The sequence below is a fragment of the Buceros rhinoceros genome, unplaced genomic scaffold (assembly GCF_000710305.1).
Source record: "Buceros rhinoceros silvestris isolate BGI_N320 unplaced genomic scaffold, ASM71030v1 scaffold3972, whole genome shotgun sequence".
Lineage (NCBI taxonomy): Eukaryota > Metazoa > Chordata > Aves > Bucerotiformes > Bucerotidae > Buceros > Buceros rhinoceros.
The window spans coordinates 66189-89575 of record NW_010400553.1 but is presented as its reverse complement, the minus strand read 5'-3'; the positions used below and the strand labels follow the sequence as shown (position 1 = coordinate 89575).

Here is a 23387-nt window from a genome sequence, read left to right as displayed (position 1 = left end):
TGCTTATTTTTGAACCAATGTCTCAGCTGATTTTTCTTTTAGTATTTTGTATGACACCTCTTCTGACTTAAGCCTTAGAATAGCATGTTACTTTGACCTGTTGAGCTTTCAGTTGATGGAAAAGTACAGTACTGAGCTCTCCTCCGACACCAGGCCGTTCTGGAGCGAGGGACTATTTATGAAGCAGGAGAGAGTTCACGTAAGAATCGAAAGAGAACATTTGTACAAAACCCAATGGGAAAAGCTCTATCGTCAAACCGGCCCAGGCTGTTGAGGCAGATGCCTGGCTTTGCTCTTTTGTTTATATTCCAACAAATCAAAGCTGACCTGTGTTGTTATCGGAGCAGAGCAGCAGGTGCAAAAAAATAACTCTGCTGCCAACTCAAACGAAAGGGTAAGACTAATACCCTCTGGGAGGTATTGAGAAGATAAGAGTGAGCCATGCCAGCAACTGAATTAACGGCTCTATTTACGGTGGATTTTACTTAATAACCTGCTCCTAACACTGTCACATAAATACTCCATTGTATTGTTTAACACAGCCACTGGGGAAATCAATAGAAACAGGATGGGCAGCTCTTGCTGTGCCAGGTGAGAAGGAGCGACGCCATGGAAGTGTTGCTCCTCTAGCCACAAGCAGGAGAGAGGAGGAAGCTGTGCTCAGCTTTTACAAAAGTAAAAAAAAAAAAAAGCCGTTGTTTCCCACAGCTTCTTGCCTTACCTATAGAAGGTGGTTGCGTAGCAAGGAAACTTCATTCCCATCATTTCCTGGTTGCTTTTGATGAAGGTAGGGAGCATAAATGAGCCCCAGCATATAGGTCAGCTACTGTCCCAGTGACACGGGGCTTTGGGAGGCTCAGGGCTTCCCTGAAGTCCTAGGTGCTCGCGGTGAGTGAGCCTGCTGCTACCCCCAGAGGTGATGCTTTGTGCAGTCAGTGGAGAGGGATACCGGGACAGTGGTCGTGCAATCTCTTGTTCTTTACACAACTATACAATACAAAGAACCAGTGTGGATATAGCTGGGCTCCAGAGAAGTAGTTACTGACACACACAAACATGCAGGGCTGAATGACAGTCGGACAGCAGGTTCCTGAAACAGTGTCAGTGAGCTCTGTTGAACCGTTTCCATGATAGCTGCCCACCTGGGGATGCTTGTCTTGGCAAACAGCTTGCCCACCTTGGGATACTTGGTGGTCTAGAGAGGAGTGCGGGGGGAGCAGACATTCTGGCTGGAGCTATCACACCAGTGGGACTGGCGCATCGCAGGTTGGCACTGGGGAACGTGGCTGACCCGGGCAAAGGAGTTTAGAGTCATATAAACCCTCCCTGTTGGCTGCACAGAATGAGCCTTCCCACCACAAGCTCTGCTCTGTCTCACCCTTGAAACCTCCTTTTGCTGTCGTGCCAGCAAAAGAGCATGATCAGGTTGTGGTCAGTCAGGCAGTGGCTTGTAATAAGGTATAAACACTGCTATTGGCTAGGTTAGTCCTCCAGCAAGCTATACCTAGTTTAGGATAAAACACTTTATTGTCAACTTCCAGCTCCCCTGTCCCTGATAAATTGTTGTGTGACCCTTATGTATTTCATAAAGAATCACAATTTGTTGACTGAAGGAATCAATTTATGTAAAGAATAGTAGTTCCAACGGGAAAATTTGTGTGTTCTCCAAGACGCTTTCCTGGTTTTGGTCTCCATCCCGTGTTCTGCGTAGTTCTCGCTCAGAATCCGGTCCCAAAGAGGAAACCTGCGGTCTCCAAGCAGATGCCCTTCATAAAAACAACATTTACGAAACGGAGTTTACAAAAAGCAAAAGAGAAAAAAGGGATCTTCTTATTTTGGAAGTGGGCAAATTAGTGGTTGTTGCTGTTGAAAACCAGACTAGCCCCATAACAAAAGAGAAGCGCTGGTGGTGATAGTGGTTGAAATAAACTTCTCCGTGAAACAGTGGCTGCTGCAATGTCTGTATCTGGGTGGCTTTTATGTCAGAAACACTTTGGCACCTAATGAGAGCCAAACATGAGCATAAACACATTTATTATTGTTGTTATTGCCACCATTCACTGGCAGCTGAGCAGTCATAGAGGCTACGCGATCAGTATGGAAAGCGGCTCCCTGGAGATGCCGTTCGTCTTTAATGCAACACAGAGACAAGCTGTCGTGGAAGGCAGAGGGAAGTGGTTGGGGAACCTGAGCCAAGGGAAAAGGAGAAGGTGTTAGAACATGATGGTAATATTTTGTTAGCTGATGAGGTTCTTGCCTAATTATAGACATGTGGCTTGTGAAGCTACAGGGGCATCTAGAGCGCTTTTTGGCCATTTGTATATTTAGTGTATTGTAAGCAAAAGAAAGGTGTTTAGCAAAAGGAGATTAGGGAGATGAGCTGGCTGCTGGTTAGAGGAAGGATGTACCAGAGAGATAGGAAGGACATGAAAGGAGGTGTGGAGTTGTTCCATGAGGTGTGGTATTAAGTGCTGAAAGAAGAATAAAGAGCAAAGGCAGTTTTTCCCACTATTGTGTTTTCCAAGACTCTGTATCCCTGAGGCAAGACTGATGAATCTATGGCAAATGACTTCTAAATATTCAGGGAAAAATGGCTGACCCAAATTACGATGAACTTGCTGAGGTGGAGCAGACAGTAATGAAAGGAGTGCCATACTCCGGTCAAAGCCGGGTTTTGAGCACCAGCTCTGAAAAATAAAAAAAAAGAAAAAACCCTGGGGTTTTGCCAGTTTTTAGTGAATGTATCTACTTGTTCCAAACATTCTACGGATGTGTTAATGCAAAAAAGACAGGAGCATTTATCACAAGAATTAAAAGCTTTCCTTGACTCGCTTTTGTCTTAGCTCCATGCCTAGCAATTCCACTAATAACATGCAGATCTGTGCACAGATCTTCTGCAAGAGGAGAACGAGCTTTTTGACGGTAAACTAAATGACGATATTCTTCATATTCAAAAACTAGTGGCATGGCAAGAAGAGACACCTCTAGCCTGTGATGTGGCAAGGAAGCATGGATCCCAACCGCCGGATCCGTGTTAGTGGCAAGTTCCAGGTCACTGTTTCCTCTGCTAAGGTAACATAACAACGGGTAAAATTTGTAGAATTTTAGTACCAACCTTTGGCAGTTAGCGCTGTCAGACACATCTATGCCTTGAGGACTCTCTGTTCAGCATTGGCCTTCTCTTTGCTTCTCATTTAGAAAAACAAACAAACAAACCAAAACCTCTTTTAAAATTCTCCCTTTTATTTTCATTATGCTAATGAGTGCCTTGAAAATTGAAGTCAGTTCATATGAAGATTGTTGATTGGGAAAAAAAGGGGTCAGAGAAAAAACAACCTAAGAGACTTTGCATATCATCAAGTAAATTTTCTTTTTTTTTTTTCATTCATAAAGTGAACTTTGTTCTCTCTCAAAAAGGAAACTGAACCATCATTTTGTCTTTAAATTACATCTTTAAAAGAGAGATAAGAACTAAACCCTGGAGCGGAGGGATAGCGCAGATACAGATCTAGAGCCTAACTTTTCTACCCAAGCCTCTCCTTAGTTAAAATATATATGCAAGATTTTGAAGCATCCATATGAACATGTTAAAACAACCACCACATATCTCTTACAAAATTTGCCTTGTAGTGCACCATGAAAATCAGACCTTTAGTAATAAAAGATTCCAATCAAGCTTTATTTGATTTGGTTAATCATGACCCTATCTGTAATGTAGGTAAATGTTAAATGCTGCTTTTCTATTCACCTTCCTTTTTTTTTTTTTGGTCTTTCCATTTACCTTCCTGTATCCATTTAATCTACGAGGTTCAAAGAAAACAAAAGAATGAACCCGACTCTTCCTTCCCAGAAGCCCACAATAGTAAGTGATCAAGGTCTCAATGCAGTCTCTGAAAGCTCACCAGGAATCAGTTTTGCACGTGCGAACATGGGTTTATGCAGGTGAACCACAGCTGTATACACCAAAACTATAGAAGCATAGGAATGTGCAGAAGGGAAAAAGGTTGGCCCCAAACCAGGATCCTGAATACAAAGAGTTTTGGAGATTATTTAGAAAATTTTCTTGTAAAAATGATTCCTTACAAGTGACTTTACATTCACTTACAACATGACTCAGTAAATGCGTTTTGTTACTGTGGCCCGAAGGTACAGACCATGGACTAAAACTGAAATGCATCAAACACTCTGTATGTTATACCACAAATACCGAGTGTGATCATAGTGCTTCTTCGTAGGAATGTTCTTCAGAGCTTCCAGAGAGTTTGGAAGCAAATCTTTATGGGTTACGTTTGCAATGGTGAGTCTCGGGGCTATCACCAGTCAGGCCAAGCTGCACAGGCTGTCACCTGAGGGATACCTTGCAGGTCATAGCAAAGTGATCCAAGTGTTGTGAAGCAGATCCCTGCCGGGAGTCAGCCTGCAGATGAGCTGCTTCCTTTTAGGCTTCTCTCTGCTTTTTAGGCACTAAAGCAAAGGGATGGAAACAAAGAAGTGTGTGATGGCTCCATGTGGATCGACATGGCCAGAAGAGATCCTCACACACTGCAGGACAGGTCATGTCTAAAGTGAGCTGTGGCTGGGATGGTATCTTACCTGCGAGTTGGGCGCAGACACCACGGTTGAACCTTTGCAGATCTGTAGACAGAGCTCATGGGGCAATCTTGGGGTCAGCCATAACTGTGTGAGCAGACACACTGGACCAGAACAAGACCCTGGAGCCCTGGCAGTGATACACATTAAATGAGAGGGAAGAAAACCCCAGAAGACCCAAAGTTCACGGTGACTTGCAAACAGGCTCTCAGCATTCATTTATTCACTTTGTGCCTGCCCTTTCCACCACTGGAGATGTAAAAGAGGTGGTTGGAACGCAAAGCAGCTAATTGATCACGTACATTACAAGTACAATGCATTTCTGTTGCTGAAGTAACCCTAGGTGTCAAGCAGGTCCACCTGCTTTGCTGTGCGTGTCCTTTCTTTCTGGTGTCTTGAAAACTCATCCCACTTGGTCGTCTTTTGATTTTTTCAAGAAGAAGATTAGAATCCAGATGCTGCTCCTCTGCAGCTGTGGTTATTACCCAGTATCATTTATTTGAGATTGCTGTTTAAGTGCTTGACTCTAATCCAAGGTGCAGTAATGATCTAAAATATTTAACATACTCTGTAGATACTTGTTCCATAAACTCCAGGCCCTGAACAGGGGGGATTGTGTCTTCACTGTGTACATAACATACTTCAAAGAAGAAAGGCCCAGGTGAAATCGACATTTGAAGTTCAGCCATGATGGTAAAAGGGGAAAAATGGGGAAGGATCCCGTAGGTAAATACGCCGAAAGAGATCCACCCTTTTGGACACGCCAGGAGGAGCTGCACCGAGCTTGTCTCAGCTAGAAGTCACTCTTAAGACTTTGCATAGCTTACGGGTGGAGTCATAGTTTAATAGGTTCAGTTAGTTTTGCCTTAGACATCTTTTTTTTTTTTTAGTGTTTTGCATAAAGTACATAGCTTTACAAACGAGAAGGCTGTAGGTCCCCTTCCCCACCAGGCTCCACACCCCCTCAGATTTGTAATTAATGAGCCCCTCAGCTCTGTTCAGTGTGGAAACACTGCAGCCGTGCAAAGCAATGTCAGAACAATCACTCTGGCTGTAGTGCTTCAGGAGTCGCTCCTTTCCTCTGTTCTGCTTATTCGCCTTTCACAGGGCGTTCAGCATTTTCCTGTCATTTAATATGAGCTATTCTTGAAAGATTCTGGTTCAAAGAAAGGAGAAGCTCATTATCTGGATGTTAAGACTCGCTGGGTTGAATGTGGAAATGGGGATTGGGGTAATTTATTTTCAGAGCACACCTGTAGTGCAATAAAGTAATTTGCATAGAGTGCACTGTACAGTGTTCAAGGTTCAAGGATTTGTAAATATGTTTTTCTGCAATGCTGGGTCTGCTCCACTGGCAGGCTGTGGCTCCGTGCTTCCATTACTGCCGTTTACTCAGGGTGCCCAGGCAGTCAAGGAAGAGAAGAATGAGTTCCTGTTACTGCAAAGGTGCTGCGTGGTGGCTCGGTCAAAGCTCCTCCTGACTTCAGCGAGAGCTTTCACTAAGGCATTTTCACCTCAGGGTTTGGTCTTTAATGCCACCGTTTATTTTTTTGGGTTGCATCCACCCCTTCTCTCTAGAATGTTGCTGAACACCAGTACCCAACTCTATTTTACCTTTCTGACCATGTGTTATTTGCTTCCTCTCATTCCATGTGATGTTCCTAGTAGTCTTATAAGATTACAGTCCAGACACGGGTCCTCTTCAGTGGAGGAGAATGGAAATGTGTACTGAAATGTGTGTACAGGGGAGGGGTGTGTGTGTGTGTATATATGTATGTATATATGTCTGGTATTTCATGTGTGCTTTCATTTATAAAGTATATCTCTTAGCAGAGAGACAGATCCCAAGATCTTTAGATAGTTTTCCAAAATCTCAGCTCAGCTAGAATCCCGTTCTAACGTGGCTTCCTGAGGAAATGAGGCTTTTGTGGTTATTCTGTCTGCGTGTTGGCTTTTGCATTTGGCCTGTAACAATCTTTGAGTCCCATCGCTAATTTTAATTAAATTTGATATGGGGTGGAAGTCTCAAAGATAGGAGGTTCTTACAGGATTAATGAAAACTGGCTGCCAAGTACAGGAGGAAAATCTATTAATACTCCATCTGAAAGAAACAGTGAAGCTTGTGCTCACTCCTTTGAGACAATGAGATATTATGAATGCCCCAACCGTGGGAAAAACTTCAATCAGTGCTCACATCTTACTAGACACCAGAGAATCCAACCACAAGACACACTTTCATAGGAAACCAGGCTTCGTTAGTTCCACTGTTCACTTTGCTACGTGGCATATGATTAAAAGAAAAGTGAATATATTATGTGTCCTTCCCCTTGAGGCTTCACGCCCTTTAACCAGGTTTATCTGTACACCAGGGAGATTTGAGGATTTGGCCCTCAACTAACGAAGAGCGCACCCCTTCCAATATCCTGATTCAAAACCTGTCCAAGTACGGGATGAGACGGTGCTATAAGCATAAATCTGCCATGAACTTGTATCAAAGAAAGACGTATGCAGCATGAGATGGAGAAAATCAGCTTAGTTTTCAGGGGGAAAACATGCTCGAGTGCGATGCTGTGCACTTCCAAGGAAAGGCGTGGAAGTTGCGTTAGTAGGACTTTATACTCGCCCTGGACAAAGTGCTGGAATGATTTCCAAAGAAGGAACACCCTTGCATTAAGATAAAGGAGGTGACTTGACGATTTTCAAGTCACCAGAAAACCCCAGTACCTAGAATAATAGGCAGAACTCCGTGGAAGTTTGGACTAAAGCTAAACCCAGTCCCGTAGCTGTGACTACTGTTGTATTGCAAATCCTTCCTCTCACGCACAACTGTTCCCACAGGTGATATTGGGTATTAATAGAATTATTCTGGTTGAGAAACCTTACATAGCTTTCAAAAATGAGATGTATTGATTGATTAATTCATAAAGCAAGTTCCACAGACATGATCTGGAATTACTCTAACATTGTTTAGGGATACTATGGAGAGAAATTGTCTGCTCTGCTCTGTCGGGGGAATGAGGCTTTAGAGGAAAATAACTGAAGTCTGAACGTAGGGGAAAGGCTGTGAGAGTGCTGCTTCTCAGATCTCTGACTTGCCATGGTTCTGGTTACTGCTGGGGTGGAAAAACTATGCGAGGCACATAATTTGGTTTATTTCACTATCCGTAGCTTCAGTTACTGAATCAGAGTGTCAGAGAATCTTTCGGTTTGGAAATGCCCTTGATTAGTTGTGAAGAAGGAAAAATGACTGTTTACCTGAACTGAATTTTCAGGGGAAATCACACAGGAGCTTGAACACAGAAATCATTTCAGTTCACATGCACACATTATTTGCACACATATCAGGCACGAAAATTTTGTGGAATTCCAGAAACTGCAGAAGTTGCAGAAGACAAACGCAGTACCTGAAATTCAGAGATGTCTTCTGAAAATGTGGCTTCAGATCAATAATTCTAAATTCAGTATCAAGTACATCCTGTATTGTTTTTAAAAAGAAGTGAATTTACCAAACTAAGTTCCTGGAGTTTGCTGATCCTCAAGATTTATCATTTTCCCGGAGTAGCTGATATAATGTCTCACCTCTATTTGATATTGTAATAAGGTCTTTATCATTAATACTTCATTCATTCATTTCTAGATGTCTTGAATGAGTAAAACACAAGTTAAATAGTAACTTGATTTATCATCAACTGGTGCAATCTCAGAAGTGTATGTATTGACTGTCAAACCTGCATTATTGCTTACAAGTTCTTATATATCAAGTATATGAGATTATGTTCATGATATGTGCTGAATATCTTTGCAATCGGTATAATAAATGTAAATGCTTCCTTATACTTTCTCCCTCTCAACACTCTGCTGTAACGTGGGACTAAAAAGTTCCTTCTCTTGTAACTTGCAGGAATTTACTGGCTGATATGACAGTTCTTTATTTGGCTTGAGTGGGACAAAAAGTATCTCCCTTAACTGTTAATATTTTATACCCCATATACGTGCTATGAGAAATTAAATTCTCCTTTCTGGTGGTCACTGAGTCACAGACTGGTTAGAATTAGGACTAAAACACCCATGGTTTGGTTTTGCCCCTCTGTATAGCTGCAAAAACCCTCCCTGGACCAGGTTATACTGTAAAGCACCATTCCCTGTGATAAACTTTCTAAGGCTTTGGCTTTTTAAGCAATTCCCTCTCTAAATATATACATGTATGATGGGGGAGAAGAGAGAGAAACTCGTAACTTTTAAAAGTTACGCAATTTGTTTTAAATGACAGAGGAAAATACCAACCCAGGTCATTTTTCGGGCTGTTCTTTAAAACCAAGGCTGTGAGTGTTTCTACTGACTCCTTTTCTTCCACCGAAAATGCTGCTGGTATGAGCTTCTCAGGGGTCAGGCGGAGAAAGTAGAAGAAAAATTCTACTGCTCTCAGAAGAAGTTTCCTCATTGGCCTCAGTGGGGGAAACAGCCAGGACCAGTGACTTCACAGTCCACTTTGTGTTTCATCCGCTTTTTAATTCCAAGGCGAATTCCTAGCTGCAGGCACATGCCATCCTGATGGCTAATATTTTTACAGACATTGTGACTTTAAATTCAGAATATTCTTGAGTAACAGTTTGATTTTTTTTTCCCTGTGTATTTATATAAGAACGACAACCTGAAACCTTTGTAATATTTCACAACGTACATTCTCAAATTCTTGAAGACTGTCTAAGGTCATGATGTATATTTTTAGGCTTCACAACTTCCAGCCACTGAAAGATAATGTAAAATATCAAGAATGCCTGTAATTGAAGATTTTTTTTTTATACCTTCAGTAGAACGATTAAGCATGTGATAAGTATATGAGAGTTTTCTAAAATATCATGTAAGTAGGTGGTTTTTTAAAGAGTATAAATAAAATAAAGGACAGTTTTACTCATGATGCTAATACTGAGATAAGTAGAAAGGAAAGTTTGTGTCACTTAAAAGAGGGAATGTCGTCTTGGGGGTGGTGTCACTCCAAAACGCCGTTTCTGTTACAACAATGGCTGTCTCATTCACAAGATCTTTGACCGTCTGATTTTTCGGTGCTTTGAAACGTTTGATCAGGGATCTTTGTTCCTGAGAAGTGTTGTAGACGTTGCTGGCACAACCGGGTAAGAAACTGGGTCAGCTGACGAGGTATTCCTGTAACGTTACCTCCCTGCAGCATTAACACACGCGTCCTGTGTGAATGAATTTCTGAACTTGGGTTGTAGTCGACTGGATAGTTTCATTTGCAGTCATTGAAAAGTCTTTTCTCTCTCCTAAAAATAAAAAAGAAAAAAAGGAAAGCATATTCAAACCATTAAATTATATAAAACCCAAGTCAAACTCTTTAGTATTTCATTTCTCAAAGCTTGGCAGTTTTCCTGCGTTGCTCTGTCAGGAGCCTTGTCTTTTCGTTCGGCTTCATTTCTGATTACGGATTATTCATTTATGGATGGGCAGCTGTAGAAACTTGCTTCTTGAATATGCAAATCAGTCGTGGTAATGTTTATCATAAGGAGATTTTGTGGCAGTGGAAAAGGGGTTGTGGCAACATGTTCTTGATTTCAATTGTATCTTCTACAAGTGGAATTGGCTTCCTCACTTCACCTTAGTGGATTTTGTTTGGGGATTTTTTTGCCATTTACCTCTTGGACTAGACACTGCTCACTAAGCAAGCTGTTCGATTCACTTACAGATCATGATTTTGGAAGGAGCTGGCAGAATGAGTCTCAATTCCAGCAGCAATCTACTCCACCAGCAGCCCTCCTGGACAGACGGATATTCCACGTGCAACGGTAGGAGGAATTCAACGGCCCCATGCCAGGGGCTTGTGGGGGGGGAGGCAGGGGAGAAGGGGCTACCGCACCTTTAAGCATGCACAAGTATTTTTTTTCAGTAATTCTAATTTAATGGAGTTTCACTTCTGGTAAGAAAAATTTCCATTTGTTGCTCTATTTGTAATAAGCTGAACTCGTGACATAAGTTTCTGAAAGTGACCAGTTTATGGTTCATTTCCTTACTGGTTCTTTTTCTTAAGATTATTTTAATGGTGTTGAAAGAGCCAGAAGTTCCTTCTCCTCAGTCCAGATTTCTTTCTCTCTTACCTTTAACCCTCACACCTTTGCTGAACCAACATCACTCTTCCATGCTAATCACCCTTCCGCCTTTCCAGGGGAATAGTCTTTTTGCTCCTTTACTGAATTTGCTTTTTCAGTTCAAATTACTGGCGAGCTTTCTAATTCGACTGGCATTAGAGCACTAGATAGCTTGTGATCTCAGAACTTCTCTTTTTTTCATACAGTTTTCCGAGTATATGGCTGTACATATACAAATGTGTTCATATTTATATTCTATCTCCGTATAAAAATACAGATGTAGACATCCATCTATCGTTTTTAAATTCTTTCCATCATTCAGTCGACAGCTAAACCTTAAAATCTAAGCAGAGCAACACGCAGTGCAGTTGTCCTTCCAATCCAAAGAATGCTGCAACAAAACTTACAATGGAAGTTTCCGCCCAGTGAAACTCTTGTCCTTTTTTGTGTGTAATTTCTAAATACGCAGGAATACATAAAGGTGCACTTTACAAACGTGCCATCCTGTCTGTAGCGGATTCATGGGGGAAAAAGTCCTGGCTGAGTTTTGCTTTGCGGAGTGTTTTGGGAAGGGAAATGGTGGGGTCACTTACGTTTTGGAGGGACAGGAAGCTGAAAGCTCAGGCCAGCCTCTGCATCATTCACCACTTCACTTCCTTTTCCCTAGCTACCTTTTCCTCTCGTTAAAGGCTCTCCATTGGTGTTAGGAGTCTGAAACTTCGTTACCCTTCTGAAGTGACGGGAATATGCACCAACCTCCTTTTCAGGGAATATGTGATGGCTCCACCAAACCTTCGCTCTCTGACATACCAAACTCTGAGTGATTTCCACACTCATTCCCCACATCCTTCAACAGGAGGGTGAGAAACAGTCCTGCAGACTCCCGAAGTTACTGACACAGACCTTGTAGGCTAATGCTGATAAAGAAACATCAGCAACTGCGCGGCCTTTTTGTGTGTGCCTGGAAATCCAGCACCATGCACTGTATCTCAACCGAAGAGCCCTGTGGTCTAGTGGGACCTGAGGGAGGGTGATTTCCTAAAATCTGCCACCTCTGTTTCCTGTGGTCCTCTGGCAATATCCACTGTGGTCAATATTTCTCATAGCTGGGTGAGAAATTGTTTTTTTGGAAGACTGAGGACAGACTGGTGCCACATCCTGAAGTGGGCTACTGTAGAACTAGGCCATGGCAGCCTTCCCTCCTCCCATAATCCAGCTGTCCCTGCAGTCTCTCACACCCTCATCCTTAAACCCTTCACGCACTTGTGAGCATTTCGCCCCGGCACCGTCTTGCCTGGCGTACTCCATTGTTCTCCGTTCCCAAGGAATAAATTCCACTGAGCTCCTTTTGCCAGCTTCTGTGAGGGCAGACCAAAGCAGTCCTGCCTTTGCTCTTATCTTAGAGAATTATCCTATCTCCACACACAATTTTTTTCATTTGCGCACGTAAATTATTGCTGCGCAATGACATACAACTGAGAGCAGTTTAAAAGATCGCCAAGAAAAGATTCAGACACCCTAACAAGAAATTCAGGCAGCTTCTGTAACTAAAACTGTTTTACAGCTGCACTCAGAAGTCGCCTTACCCGACTACAGAAATCACAGGCGCTCATGAGAACGCCAGCTCTGTCATGAAGCTGTGGGCCATCCTGATCGGCAACACGAGAGCTCCTCGGCTTTTGCCGGTCTTTGATGGAGCGCCACAATTCAGACTCAGTCCTTATTAAGTCCTTATTCAAAGAAAATTCTGGTGTCTCATTATGAAAGTTTCGAAGGCTTTTCTGTCATTTTCTGATGCACTAAAATTATTTCCCCACACAAGGATCAACGTACCTTTTCAACAGTACTTCTGTAAGGTATCTTCCATCAAAGAATTCCAGTGTATTTAGCCAATATTAATAAACTAATTCCTACATACTCAATCTGCCAAGTTTTTGAATGGAAAACTGAGGCAAAAGACCCCCAATACCTTCTCCAGCCATAGCTACTGAGCTAGTGTTAAGGACGGAGAACGAATCTACACCTGTGGACTTCCAGGGCATGCAATTTAGCTATAAACCTTTCTTGTCATCGACATAATCCTGTGGTGCTAACGGAAACAGTAAATACCTGTTTTTCTTTTCCAGTGTCCAGCAGCTTCTATGGAACCCAGTGGCATGAAATACACCCTCAGTACTGGACTAAGTTTCAAGTCTGGGAGTGGCTGCAGCATCTTCTTGACACCAACCAACTGGATGCCACCTGCATACCCTTCCAGGAGTTTGATATCAATGGGGAACATCTGTGCAGTATGACCCTGCAGGAATTCACTCAGGCGGCTGGGACAGCGGGGCAGCTGCTTTACAGCAACCTCCAGCACCTCAAGTGGAACGGTAAATAGATATTAGGCAGAGACGCTTGTTCAGTGGCCTGAATTGTGGGATCTTCAGAAGCCGCTTAGGTTCCCCAGAGACCTACCTGGCAGATATCATTTGCTATTCCGCTCTACTGCTTACACCTCATTCCCCATGTGGCTAAATTGCTTAGATATGACATAGGCAGAAGGCTGAAGGACCAGGGGAAAGGGTATTTTTCGCATTCCAAGATTAGCCCTCTGGCTCGGCTGTAGCAGTTGCTGCTTGGACCTAACACCTTTGAGTCTTCTGTGGTCATTGTCATACGCCCTATCTGCCATGTGCTTTCTTGCAGGCCAGTGCGGAAGTGACATGTACCAATCTCATAATGTCATCGTGAAGACAGAGCAAACAGGTGAGTAACAGCTGGGTCACTTGTCTTCTGTTTGTGACAAAAAGGGGAGAACGGTCCATTCTGAGAGAGAGATCAAAACGGCATTAAATAAAGTGGAAATTGCATCGTGCAGAGTAAAAGAAGTAACACAAGTATCAATCGGTATCTACTACTTGAAGTTGCCGGTAGTTCCACAATATCTTAGTTTGCATATGGCCACTTTTCCTGGGAGAACTCTGCGGTGTCAGCAGTCTACACTGGTGTTCGGATTTGGAATCGTTTGCAGTGCTCAGCGAGTGCGACTCTGTCATTCAGCACTCTTTTCACGGTACTCTCAGTTTAAAAAAAGAGGGAAAAAAACCCCTTGTTGTAAAGTCCTGTTAATATTTGAAACATGAAGAAAGTTCCAAACAAAAATCTTTGAGAGGTAAAAAAGTTATGTTTCAATTTCTTCACGTGTTTCAATGACACTGAAATTCGGGTGGTATTTTGGTTCGACCACATCTGCATTTTTTCTGCGGCAATCTTTCTTTCCAGTGTGTTCACAGCTAGGTCCTTTTCCTCCCAGGATTTTGTTTCAATGAGAGAAGAACTTCAGCTGAGTTTTAATGTCACCTGGCAGAACGCATACGGATTTGTAGTGTGCGATGCCTCTGACAAATGCTGCCAGCCTGTTGACTCGGCTGACCCGGGGAGCCCAGCCTCTCCAGCCAGGGTCACTATTCAAGTGTTGCCTTCTGCAATCCACTCCTCGGCTGTGCCCGTGTAGTGCGGGTGATGTGCCTGCAGCAGCCTCGATACGTGACATATAGGAAACTACAGTAATCCTTTAAGTCCTGATTTTTGACATCTTGATGTCGTATTAGTTCCTCCTCCCACTAGAGATACCCAGCTGCCCATCCCGCATCGAAACCCAGGAGTAACTCCTCGCAGTGCTGAATCAGGAGTGGTGTGGTGGGGCTCCGGCGATGCTGATCGGGGGCACTGGGAGAGAGTTTCTGCATGGGGACGAGCAGGCGGTGTGGATTGGGGTGCTGGGGAAGGGACTCCTCGCCAGCTGGTGGTCTAGAGGGGAAGCCTGCCTCATCCATTTGAAGACATGGGTGCTGGAAAAGGCCAGAATGGGAAGACAAGCTGCCTCCCCATGTCCTGGCTTGTAAGGCCTGTTTTCAGAGGCAGCATTAGGCAGATCAGGTGTCCAAGCAAGCAAAGGGTGTGTGCTATTGTAGAAACACAAGCTCTGGGTGCCCAAACATGCAGCTATTACTTAGCATGCCTGCTAAATTCCTATGTCATAAGTCGTAACTCAGCCAAACGTGATGATTTAGTTGTAGCTCATTTTTGTGTTTTTGATTTCATTTCTATGGACACGAAAAGAAAGAAGGAAAACCTAGATTTGAACCTTACATCTCAGCTTTTCTCACCTGGATTGAAAAGAAAAAGAGACTTTTAAGGTTTCTTACCTCAAAAATGCACTGTGAAGAGAGCAGAGATTAGGAGATCAATGCACAGGTCTTAACGGCAACACTTCTGTTTATATTGATCCATCTGACCAAAAGGTCACTAAAATTATTCCTCTTTAATCACAAAGATGTTTTTTTAGGTTAAGGACAGGATCTTGATGTGCCTGGAGTAAAACTACCCTTCTTCTAGGATTAGGCTTTGATGTTTCTCACTATATGCTTCCATGAAGGCCTATCTCAGAGGGGACTTTCAAGTTCTGTCATTATAGAAATAAATACTCATTATAAGCACCCTCCTTTTTTACTAGATATTCGAGAATGATTTCCTCTCTGTGGCACCGAAGTACTATCATGATCATCAGGGGTTGAGAATTCAGGACCCAGCTGGGTAGAATTACAGTTAATCTGGCACAGGAAACCTCCTTCAAGGGCAGGCATAAATGATAGCCAGGAAAAGGAAGAGCCTAATACATAATTTCTCGAAGTCAGTGCTTTGTGTAAGTACATTTGCCTGAGTATGTAAAGACGAATCCAGAATTTGGGTGAAAGGAAATAATTTTGTGCACCCTTCACTTCCTGGTTCTCTTTGCAGCTCTTTTTTTTGATTATTATTTGCACATTTCTTTTTCCCTCAGTGCTAAAAAAATGTTCTTTCAGTGATCTGATTTTCCTTTTGGTCCTTTACCTTCAGACCCGTCGTTAATGGTGTCCTGGAAAGAAGAGAATTACCTGTACGACAGTGGCTATGGTAGCACAGTAGGTAACTAACACCACAGTACTTCACGCATTTCTGAGATGGGCTCGTTGTTGTCTGAGGCTATTCCTGTAAACGCCTTCTTTTTAATTCCCAGAGCTATTGGACAGTAAAACATTCTGTCGTGCTCAGATATCCATGACGACACCGAGTCACCACCCTCCTGGTAAGGAATCTGTAATTATATCGTTAATTGTTTGTCCCTTGTCCCAGAGCTACCAGCATATAATGGTCTCTATGGTCTTCATGTGTCGGATGGAATCTGAGCCTGCGGTAACTGTGGAGCAAGCAATACCGATTCTGACGACTCTTTTCACTATCATTATTACAATAGCTTGCTTGAAAGAAATGCTTCTCTCTTCTCTCTGTCAAGACAAAGAAGATCAAATAATCTGCTGTCTCCACATATCTTCTCAAGTGGCTGAGTCAAAGGGGAAGACGTTAGTGTCAGAGAGACGAGGCGTTCCAGCTCCACCACACTTTTCTGAGGTGCAGCTGGGTATGGCCAAAGAAGTGCCGTGTTCCTCCTGAGAAGTGGCTGCGTTTCCCAAGCGAGCTGGTGGTTCACGCTGAGCAGGTTGCGAGGTTCGGGGCCAGGTTTGGGGTCAGCCCAGGGGAGCTGCAGGCAGGCACCAAGCCCTGTGCCCAGCTGCACCAGCAGAAGGGCTTTCTACCGGAGCCCGCCTCAGCCGACAGCGGGCAGGCGCCTCGTGCCTCTTCACCCCTGCAGAGTACTTCCACGAGGCAGAGATACGATCTGCCTGCTCAAGGGCAGGAGAAAGAGCAAACCCGTTGGCTGTAGTGCCTGGTAAAAGTGCAGCCTGGGCACACGTGTCGGGGTGCCCTGTGGGGCATGTCCCCAGGGGCAGGCACATGGGGTGGCGGCGAGAGAATGAGGCAGCGGGAAACGAGGAGAGCAGAGGTGGCACGGGAGCGAGAAAGGGGGGGAGGAAAGGCAGATCCTCTTAGGAGGCTGTTGAGGAAACAGTCCTGAGGGAGAAGGCAGTGGAAGTCAGGGGAGGGTGAGAAAGGAGAGCACCCGGCTGTAGGTGCAGCCTCGCAGGTGCTGTCGCTGCACTGCGGCAGTCGCAGCCTCTGCACCTGCCCTCCGCAGCATCCCCCGGCCTCCCAGCACAGCCAGTTCAAACAGGCAGTTTAAACCAATGCACTCAGCAATGAAGAGAAAAAAAAAGAGAGAGAGAAACCCTGACCAGAAGAAGAAAACCACCAAACCTTAAAAAAAAAAACCAACGACCAAACACCCTTGTTTGCTTTCCCTGCCACCTCCACCCACTCTCGCACGATGGCTACCAGGATTTCGGAGCCCTGTGACAGGACTGGGGACCTGTCAAGATCCTGGCACGGGGTGTTCACCTGCTGACTGCTGAAGCCTAGAGCTAGGGTGGCACGCCAAGGGCACAGCCTCCTGTAAAGACGAAATTTGTATATCCCGTAAAAAAAAAATGGCTCATTCCTGAATCATATGCAAATACCGTGCAACCTTTTGTCAAAAGTTTTGCAAGGCTTTGTTGAAACTGCATCGTAACTCTTTTCATCTGCCAGGCCCTGGCCTCCTAACACGGCATGTTTGAAACCGGTCTCCACGTAGGAGTGGAGGCAGAGCGGGAGGCTATTTACACAGCTGAAATCCCGAATAAATCACCAGCGCGGCAGAAGGCAACCGAACTTCCAAGAATAAATCTCCAGCTAAGCGGAGCACGACAAACATTTGCAAGCGAATTGTGGGATTTTAAGATGAGAGGGATTTGTGTAAGAGGGCAAATGAAGGACCGCGTCCTGTTGCCCTCGCCTGGAGTTCCCACAGGCTTCTGATAACATCAGGGGAGTCGTAATCCGGGGAAAGGCAGTGAAATAAGCCTCATTTTACTTTTCCCCCCCAAGCCGAGTGAGGTTCAGGCTAGTTCCTGCTCTTTGAGAGCGGGAAGGCAAAATGACTCAGAGCGCGTTTGCTGCTGGGGGGTCAAGGACAATAATTATGTCAGGCTCAGAACAGCGGAGGTCAGGCTTATCCTCACTGACCTGTTCAGTTTACGTTTCCAGTTATGTATGAATAAAGCGAGTGTGTGGATAGCTTTGCATCTACCTTTTCACATGCAGTTATTGCAGTTGCTTGTGCAAATCCGACAAGTTTCTATGCAAATGGGTGTTTCCTGTGAGTCATTTTCCCATGCAAATGCCCCGGGTTCCATGAAAAGTATGATAATTGTGCATTCATACAAGCTGGGAAAACATGCGTGGGACCTTCAGCTTTGCTTTATGGAATTCAGGCACGAAGTCTGCTGAAAAGCGAGCACAGAAGGCTCTCCCTCTCAGGACTACCCCGCAGATTTTGCGAGACTCGGAGCGATCAGATGAAAGCTAGTCGTTAATGACAAGAGCAGAGCCAGGCTGCGGTGGCTTGAGGGCGGGAGGGTTGAACGTGCAGACTGCGAGGTACGATACAGTCATGAACAGGCGGAACTTTTTCTTTCTTTCTGAAGAAACGCTTGTGCCAGAAACCCTCTTCCTCTGGCTGGCTGCAGGTGATAAAGCACCATCGATGAGAAATGGCTTGTTTCTGTGGCTCGGAGCCATGGAACAGCATATGCATGTCCAGCTGCCAAAACCTCCTCCCAGCACAGCCCCGCTCCCCCCTCTGCCCCCCCAAACAACAACGCTCTGCCAGTTCATTATGTTTCAGTCAGGTAGGTGTTCTGTGCATCGGGACCAGCGCATACATTTCGCATTAGATCATCTCTCCAGAAACAAATAAGCCCCCAAAGATACATGCTTCTGCAAAGACTAAGACATAATGGGACAATTCAGGATTCCTTTTATAGACGTGATCGTCTTATTTTTCCCTCTCTCACACACAACATGAGGTGAGGTATTTGTTAATCAAATGTAGGTTTCAAAAGCCAAATGTTTACCTCTGCGTTCATTCTTTATTCATCAATGGTCTCTTTGTGAAGTGTGCTGATTAACATAGAGTACAGAACACAGAGCTCTCCCCCTTCCTCCTCTCTGAGATTACCTGCTGAAAAGTGATTGTCTTGAAAAGAGATATTCCTTCTTTTTTGTGGTTTTCTTTCTTTCAACCTGCTAGTCAATGCAAAGCCTTTAATCAAATTTACAAATACGCTTCATTTTCCTTCTCTGCAGAGTCTTCAGATGTGAAAAAATCGCAAGATCATACCCCGAAGTCCCACACCAAGAAGCACAGTAAGTCGATGTCCGTGTTTGTAGCGATTGGTTGACTGAAGGAAAAAGAAATACGTTAAAAGCAAATCCCCTTGGGGAGGGAAAAGGAAGCATTTTGAAAGCAAAACTGGTTATATGGTTATTGTGGTCGAACCCTCCAAGGATCTGACTGTTTCAGCACTGTTTGTGATACTTTTGACTAGGTATTGTGATACTTTTCAAACCATTTTTATCAGTGAGGGATTATGGGGAAGCAACCAAAAACCAGTTGCTTCTGAGTTGGGCTGGTGGGCTAGAGTAAAGGAATGACGAAGGAGACACAGGGTTAAATCAGGAAGGTCTGGGCACAGGCACGGCCATGCCCGTGCCTGTGCCTGCCGGGTGCAGCGTGCACCAGAGACCCTACTCAGAAGCTCCTTGCAGAACTTCTCACCCACGGTGGCACAAGCAAGTTCCTGCCCCTCAATCCTGCCACCTTCTTCTTTTCTGATATGACAGTCCTTCCATGCCCCTCATCTGCTTTTCTGCTCATTTTGACACAACCCGACTCTGAAGACTAATTACCATAATTGTGATTTCTGGGCATAGCTCCATTAATGTACTTTACTGAGATTTTTATGCTAAAATTACCTTCTGTATGTCTTTTGCATCCTGTGTCATTTCCTACGTACGACTATAATAGAGAACTTTAATATCGGTCCTTCACCGCATTTTGCAGTATTTGATTTCCTCTAGTTTCAGTATGTTCTCCAGACTATCTGTCTCTTCCTGACTCCTCTTCTGTGACTTTGCCCAACCAGAACTACCGAACTATTCATCTGCACACCAATACTTTATTTCTATTTTTATTGGTATCTCAAGGTTGCTAATGAAAGGTTTAGATAGGACTGGTCTGAAGACAGACCTGTGAAGAGCTGAGGACTCTTGGTTTGTTCAGCTTAGAGAAAGAAGGCTGAGGGGTGTCCCCATCACAGTGTGTACCTTCCTCAAGGAGGGTGGTGGAGGAGGAGGTGCTGATCTCCTCTCTCTGGTGACCAGTGACAGGACACGAGGAGATGGAATGAAGCTGCATCAGGGGAAGTTCAGACTGGACGTTAGGAAAAGGTTCTTCACTGAGAGGATGGTCAGACACTGGAACAGGCTCCCCAGGTAGTCAGAGCACCAGCCTGTCAGGCTTTAAGGAGTGACTGGACGAAGCCCTTAGTCATATGGTTTACTTTAGGGAGTCCTGCGAGGAGCAGGGAGTTGGACTTGATGACCCTTATGGGTCCTTTCCAACTTGAGATACTCTGTGATTCTAAGAATATAGTTGCAGCTTTGGCATATGGAAAAGGTCACCTTGCCACGCCAGACTAATCCCCTGCATTGCCAGTTTCTTCAGTTCTGCTCTCTGTCACGATCTATTGAGCATATTACTGATGTCCAGATAGAATAGGTCCACCACATTTTGTTGGCTCTAGAAGACAGTTATATACCAAAGAAAAATACTGCATTAGTTGACTGAAATCTACTTCTACTCATGTTGCTCTCTATACCACTTCTACTCCCTTCACATCTCTGACTAGCTTGCTTCCTTCTTGATTTGGTCTAAACCCTTGCGTGCTTTTGAATTCAGACCAAAGGACTGCTGTCTTTCTGGCCCACCTTGTCACTGTGTTTGTTATTCCTCAGTCGTAAACTGCTACATCTGACTTACTGAATTTATTTCATCTCTTTCTTTTTTTTCGTTTTGACTTGGACTTTCTGGTGCTATCTCTACAGTGCTGTGGGATGGATTTGTGCTTAAACTGGGAGGTCTGCTCATTGAACTGCCAGAGCTGGTTTTGCCTTCTCTGATATCATGGTCAAACTTTTTAATATCCTTTTCACATGCAATTTTGGCTAGCCGGGTTTGTCACTGGCCCTCTAACCACTCTAAACCTTCTTCTATCTTTAAGTCTACCTAAGATACCAAATACACATCGATGCGGAATGGCTTTTCACCTCCGTTGCCGTCTGTCTTTTAACTGCATGGAGCTTTGGTCCCTGCCTCACAGTTATCTTGGCTGTTTCACGTACTGCACGATAGTGTCAGGTTACATGCCGTGCTGCAGAAGAATATCAGGAAAAAATGGGCAAATGAGATGAGGGGAAGACTTAAACCTGTTATCTTCAGGCCAGAAGCAGTGCCAAAGGCAGAAGGAAGCAGTGGGTGGTTTGGACTCTGCTTCCTCTGGTTGCTGGGGCTCCCACCTGCCTGCCACGGGGCTCAGACTGCCGAAGGCTGACACTTACCTCCGGCCTCAGTGTAAAGGCTGTCAGCGGGTTTTTTTGACTATGTATCTCCGAGGTGGGTGTCCTGTGCTCCAGGAGCTAACACGGAATCACAGAATCGGTTTGGTTGGAAGAGACCTTTAAAATCATCAAATCCAACTGTTCACCCAGCACTGCCAGATCACCACTAATCCATGTCCCTAAAGGACTATGGCCTGTCCCTACTGAGTGGTCACCATCTGTGGATGACGCACTGTAAGAACATGACATAAAAATGGCAAGCATCAGCAGGAGAGCTCTTTAGACACTTCTTCCTCCTGCCCCCTTTCCTCTTTCAGACCCTCGAGGAACTCATCTTTGGGAATTTATTCGAGATATTCTTCTCAATCCTGAGAAAAACCCAGGATTAATCAAGTGGGAAGATCGGTCAGAAGGTGTCTTCAGATTTTTAAAATCCGAAGCTGTGGCTCAGCTCTGGGGAAAGAAGAAAAACAACAGCAGCATGACTTACGAGAAGCTCAGCCGGGCTATGAGGTGAGCTGAGGTGTTGCTGTAGAAGACTGGGGCACGTAAAGAGACCACCTGAATGGAGAACCTGGTTGACTTTTAACAACGGATTGTCAGCAGCACCAGTTGCTTTCTTTGACAGCCCAGTTTCTCCCACTGATTTTGAGATTGTGCCATTATGTTATTTTTTGCCTTTTCTTTCCCCTCTTGTTTCTGTATACTACAACACATATAATATGAATAACACACATATGTTTTATATATATATATTAGACATTCTGTTGCTGTCCACCCAAACAACCAACGTAGGAAGGAAACATGGTTGTAGCAGGCTGAACGTTCACCTGGCACCGAGCTGGGAAGGCTTAAATGGCCCAGTAATGGCCAGAGACCTTGTTATTTCCAGCAGCGTCCAGAAACTAGACATAACCCCCCACCCGTTATCTTCCAACTGGTTTACAAATTCTACGCAAGTTTTTTCTTTGCTCATGGCAAAGAACGTTGAACATTTGCAAAGAACGTTTTACATTTTGAGCATTTTCCCATAATCTGTGGAAGTTCAAAGTGTGTTTTTTAAATGGAAGCTGAGGTGCTTTCCTGGTCTGATCTCAGATCCTGGCTTATCTGGAAAAACAACCCCACGTAACCCCATAAGGGTGTGTGATAAATACGGCAGTAGGCCATGACCTGACAAATGGTGAAATTCACACTCAGAATATAATTAAAGTACAGGAAAACAAAGACATCAATTTTTTCCTTCTCTTTCGGTTATAATAATCTTAGATATTTTATATGTATCAATAGAAAATAAAGACTTTTCGGCTAGCTGAAGGATTGCCTTTTTGTCGGTGCCCTTTGAGGACCATAGGCGAATTTAATCTTAAACCATTTTCTATGTTTTTGTTTTAACAGATACTATTATAAAAGAGAAATCCTGGAGCGTGTGGATGGTCGGAGATTAGTATATAAATTTGGAAAGAATGCCCGTGGCTGGAGAGAAAATGAGAATTAAATATATCAAGAAATAACATTTAGAACACCTGGATGTAAATATTCAAAGACTATTTTCTTATATTTATGTACCAAACCGGGGTGAAAAAACAATTCTACTTCTGTCGGGAAGAAGGAACATTATCATTATTGGTGTTAAAATTATTTTATTTGAAGTATGTCCTGTATGGGGAAAAAATGTACACAGTTTTCTGTGATATAAGATAACATTACAGAATTATGATTATTTTTCCCTTCTTGTGAAGTTTTTCTCTTTTTTTTTTTTTTTAATCATACAGGCATAATGTGATTTATGAGTCACACAAAGAAAGGGAAGGAGTGAAATACTAGGGCATTTAGGGAGTATGATAATCCACTCTGGAAGGCAACTGTAAGTGGAGGAAACAGTAAAGCATCTCTGAGCCAAGTAGTCTTCTTCCATAGTCAGCTGGTTTACAGCTTTCGTTGGCCAATATCACTTGTTCCTTTCCTCCTCTGTTTTCTGGGTGTTTTAACACTTTGCTGGCTTCCAGGTGCTTTTGTTGAGGCAGACGGTGGGTTCCTCTTCAGTTGGCCACAGGCAGCCTTGGCGCTGCAAGGTGGCTGTCAGCATCTGCTTGGAGAACCCATACTACCTCCACCACTGGGACCTTGTTTTGTAGGCAGAAGTTCAGGACCTGGCCTTACCCGGTGCTGAGTATCCTCCCTGATCTCCAAAGGGCATTCAGCTCATCCCAGGAAAAGGGCTATTTGTTCTTAACAAGCAGCTTGGAGGTGAACTGCAGGAAGAGAGTTGATCTC

At 44.0% G+C, this 23387-nt stretch overlaps 1 protein-coding gene across 2 annotated transcripts in view; it reads left to right on the top strand.

The window, feature by feature from the left end:
- The window catches only part of EHF (ets homologous factor), a 30694-nt gene extending 7855 nt beyond the window's left edge, over window positions 1–22839 (top strand). Inside the window, exons 2-9 of one of the 2 annotated variants that reach the window (XM_010131898.1) lie at window positions 10292–10391; window positions 12818–13063; window positions 13380–13439; window positions 15573–15641; window positions 15733–15801; window positions 18798–18857; window positions 21428–21623; window positions 22509–22839. In XM_010131898.1, the coding sequence (XP_010130200.1) occupies window positions 10295–10391; window positions 12818–13063; window positions 13380–13439; window positions 15573–15641; window positions 15733–15801; window positions 18798–18857; window positions 21428–21623; window positions 22509–22608 (897 nt within the window). In that variant the 5' untranslated portion in view covers window positions 10292–10294 and the 3' untranslated portion in view covers window positions 22609–22839. Of the gene's footprint in view, window positions 1–10291; window positions 10392–12817; window positions 13064–13379; window positions 13440–15572; window positions 15642–15732; window positions 15802–16191; window positions 16195–18797; window positions 18858–21427; window positions 21624–22508 lie in introns of those variants that run through there. The other variant, XM_010131899.1, reaches the window with a different exon arrangement.
- The last annotated feature ends 548 nt before the right edge of the window (window positions 22840–23387 follow it).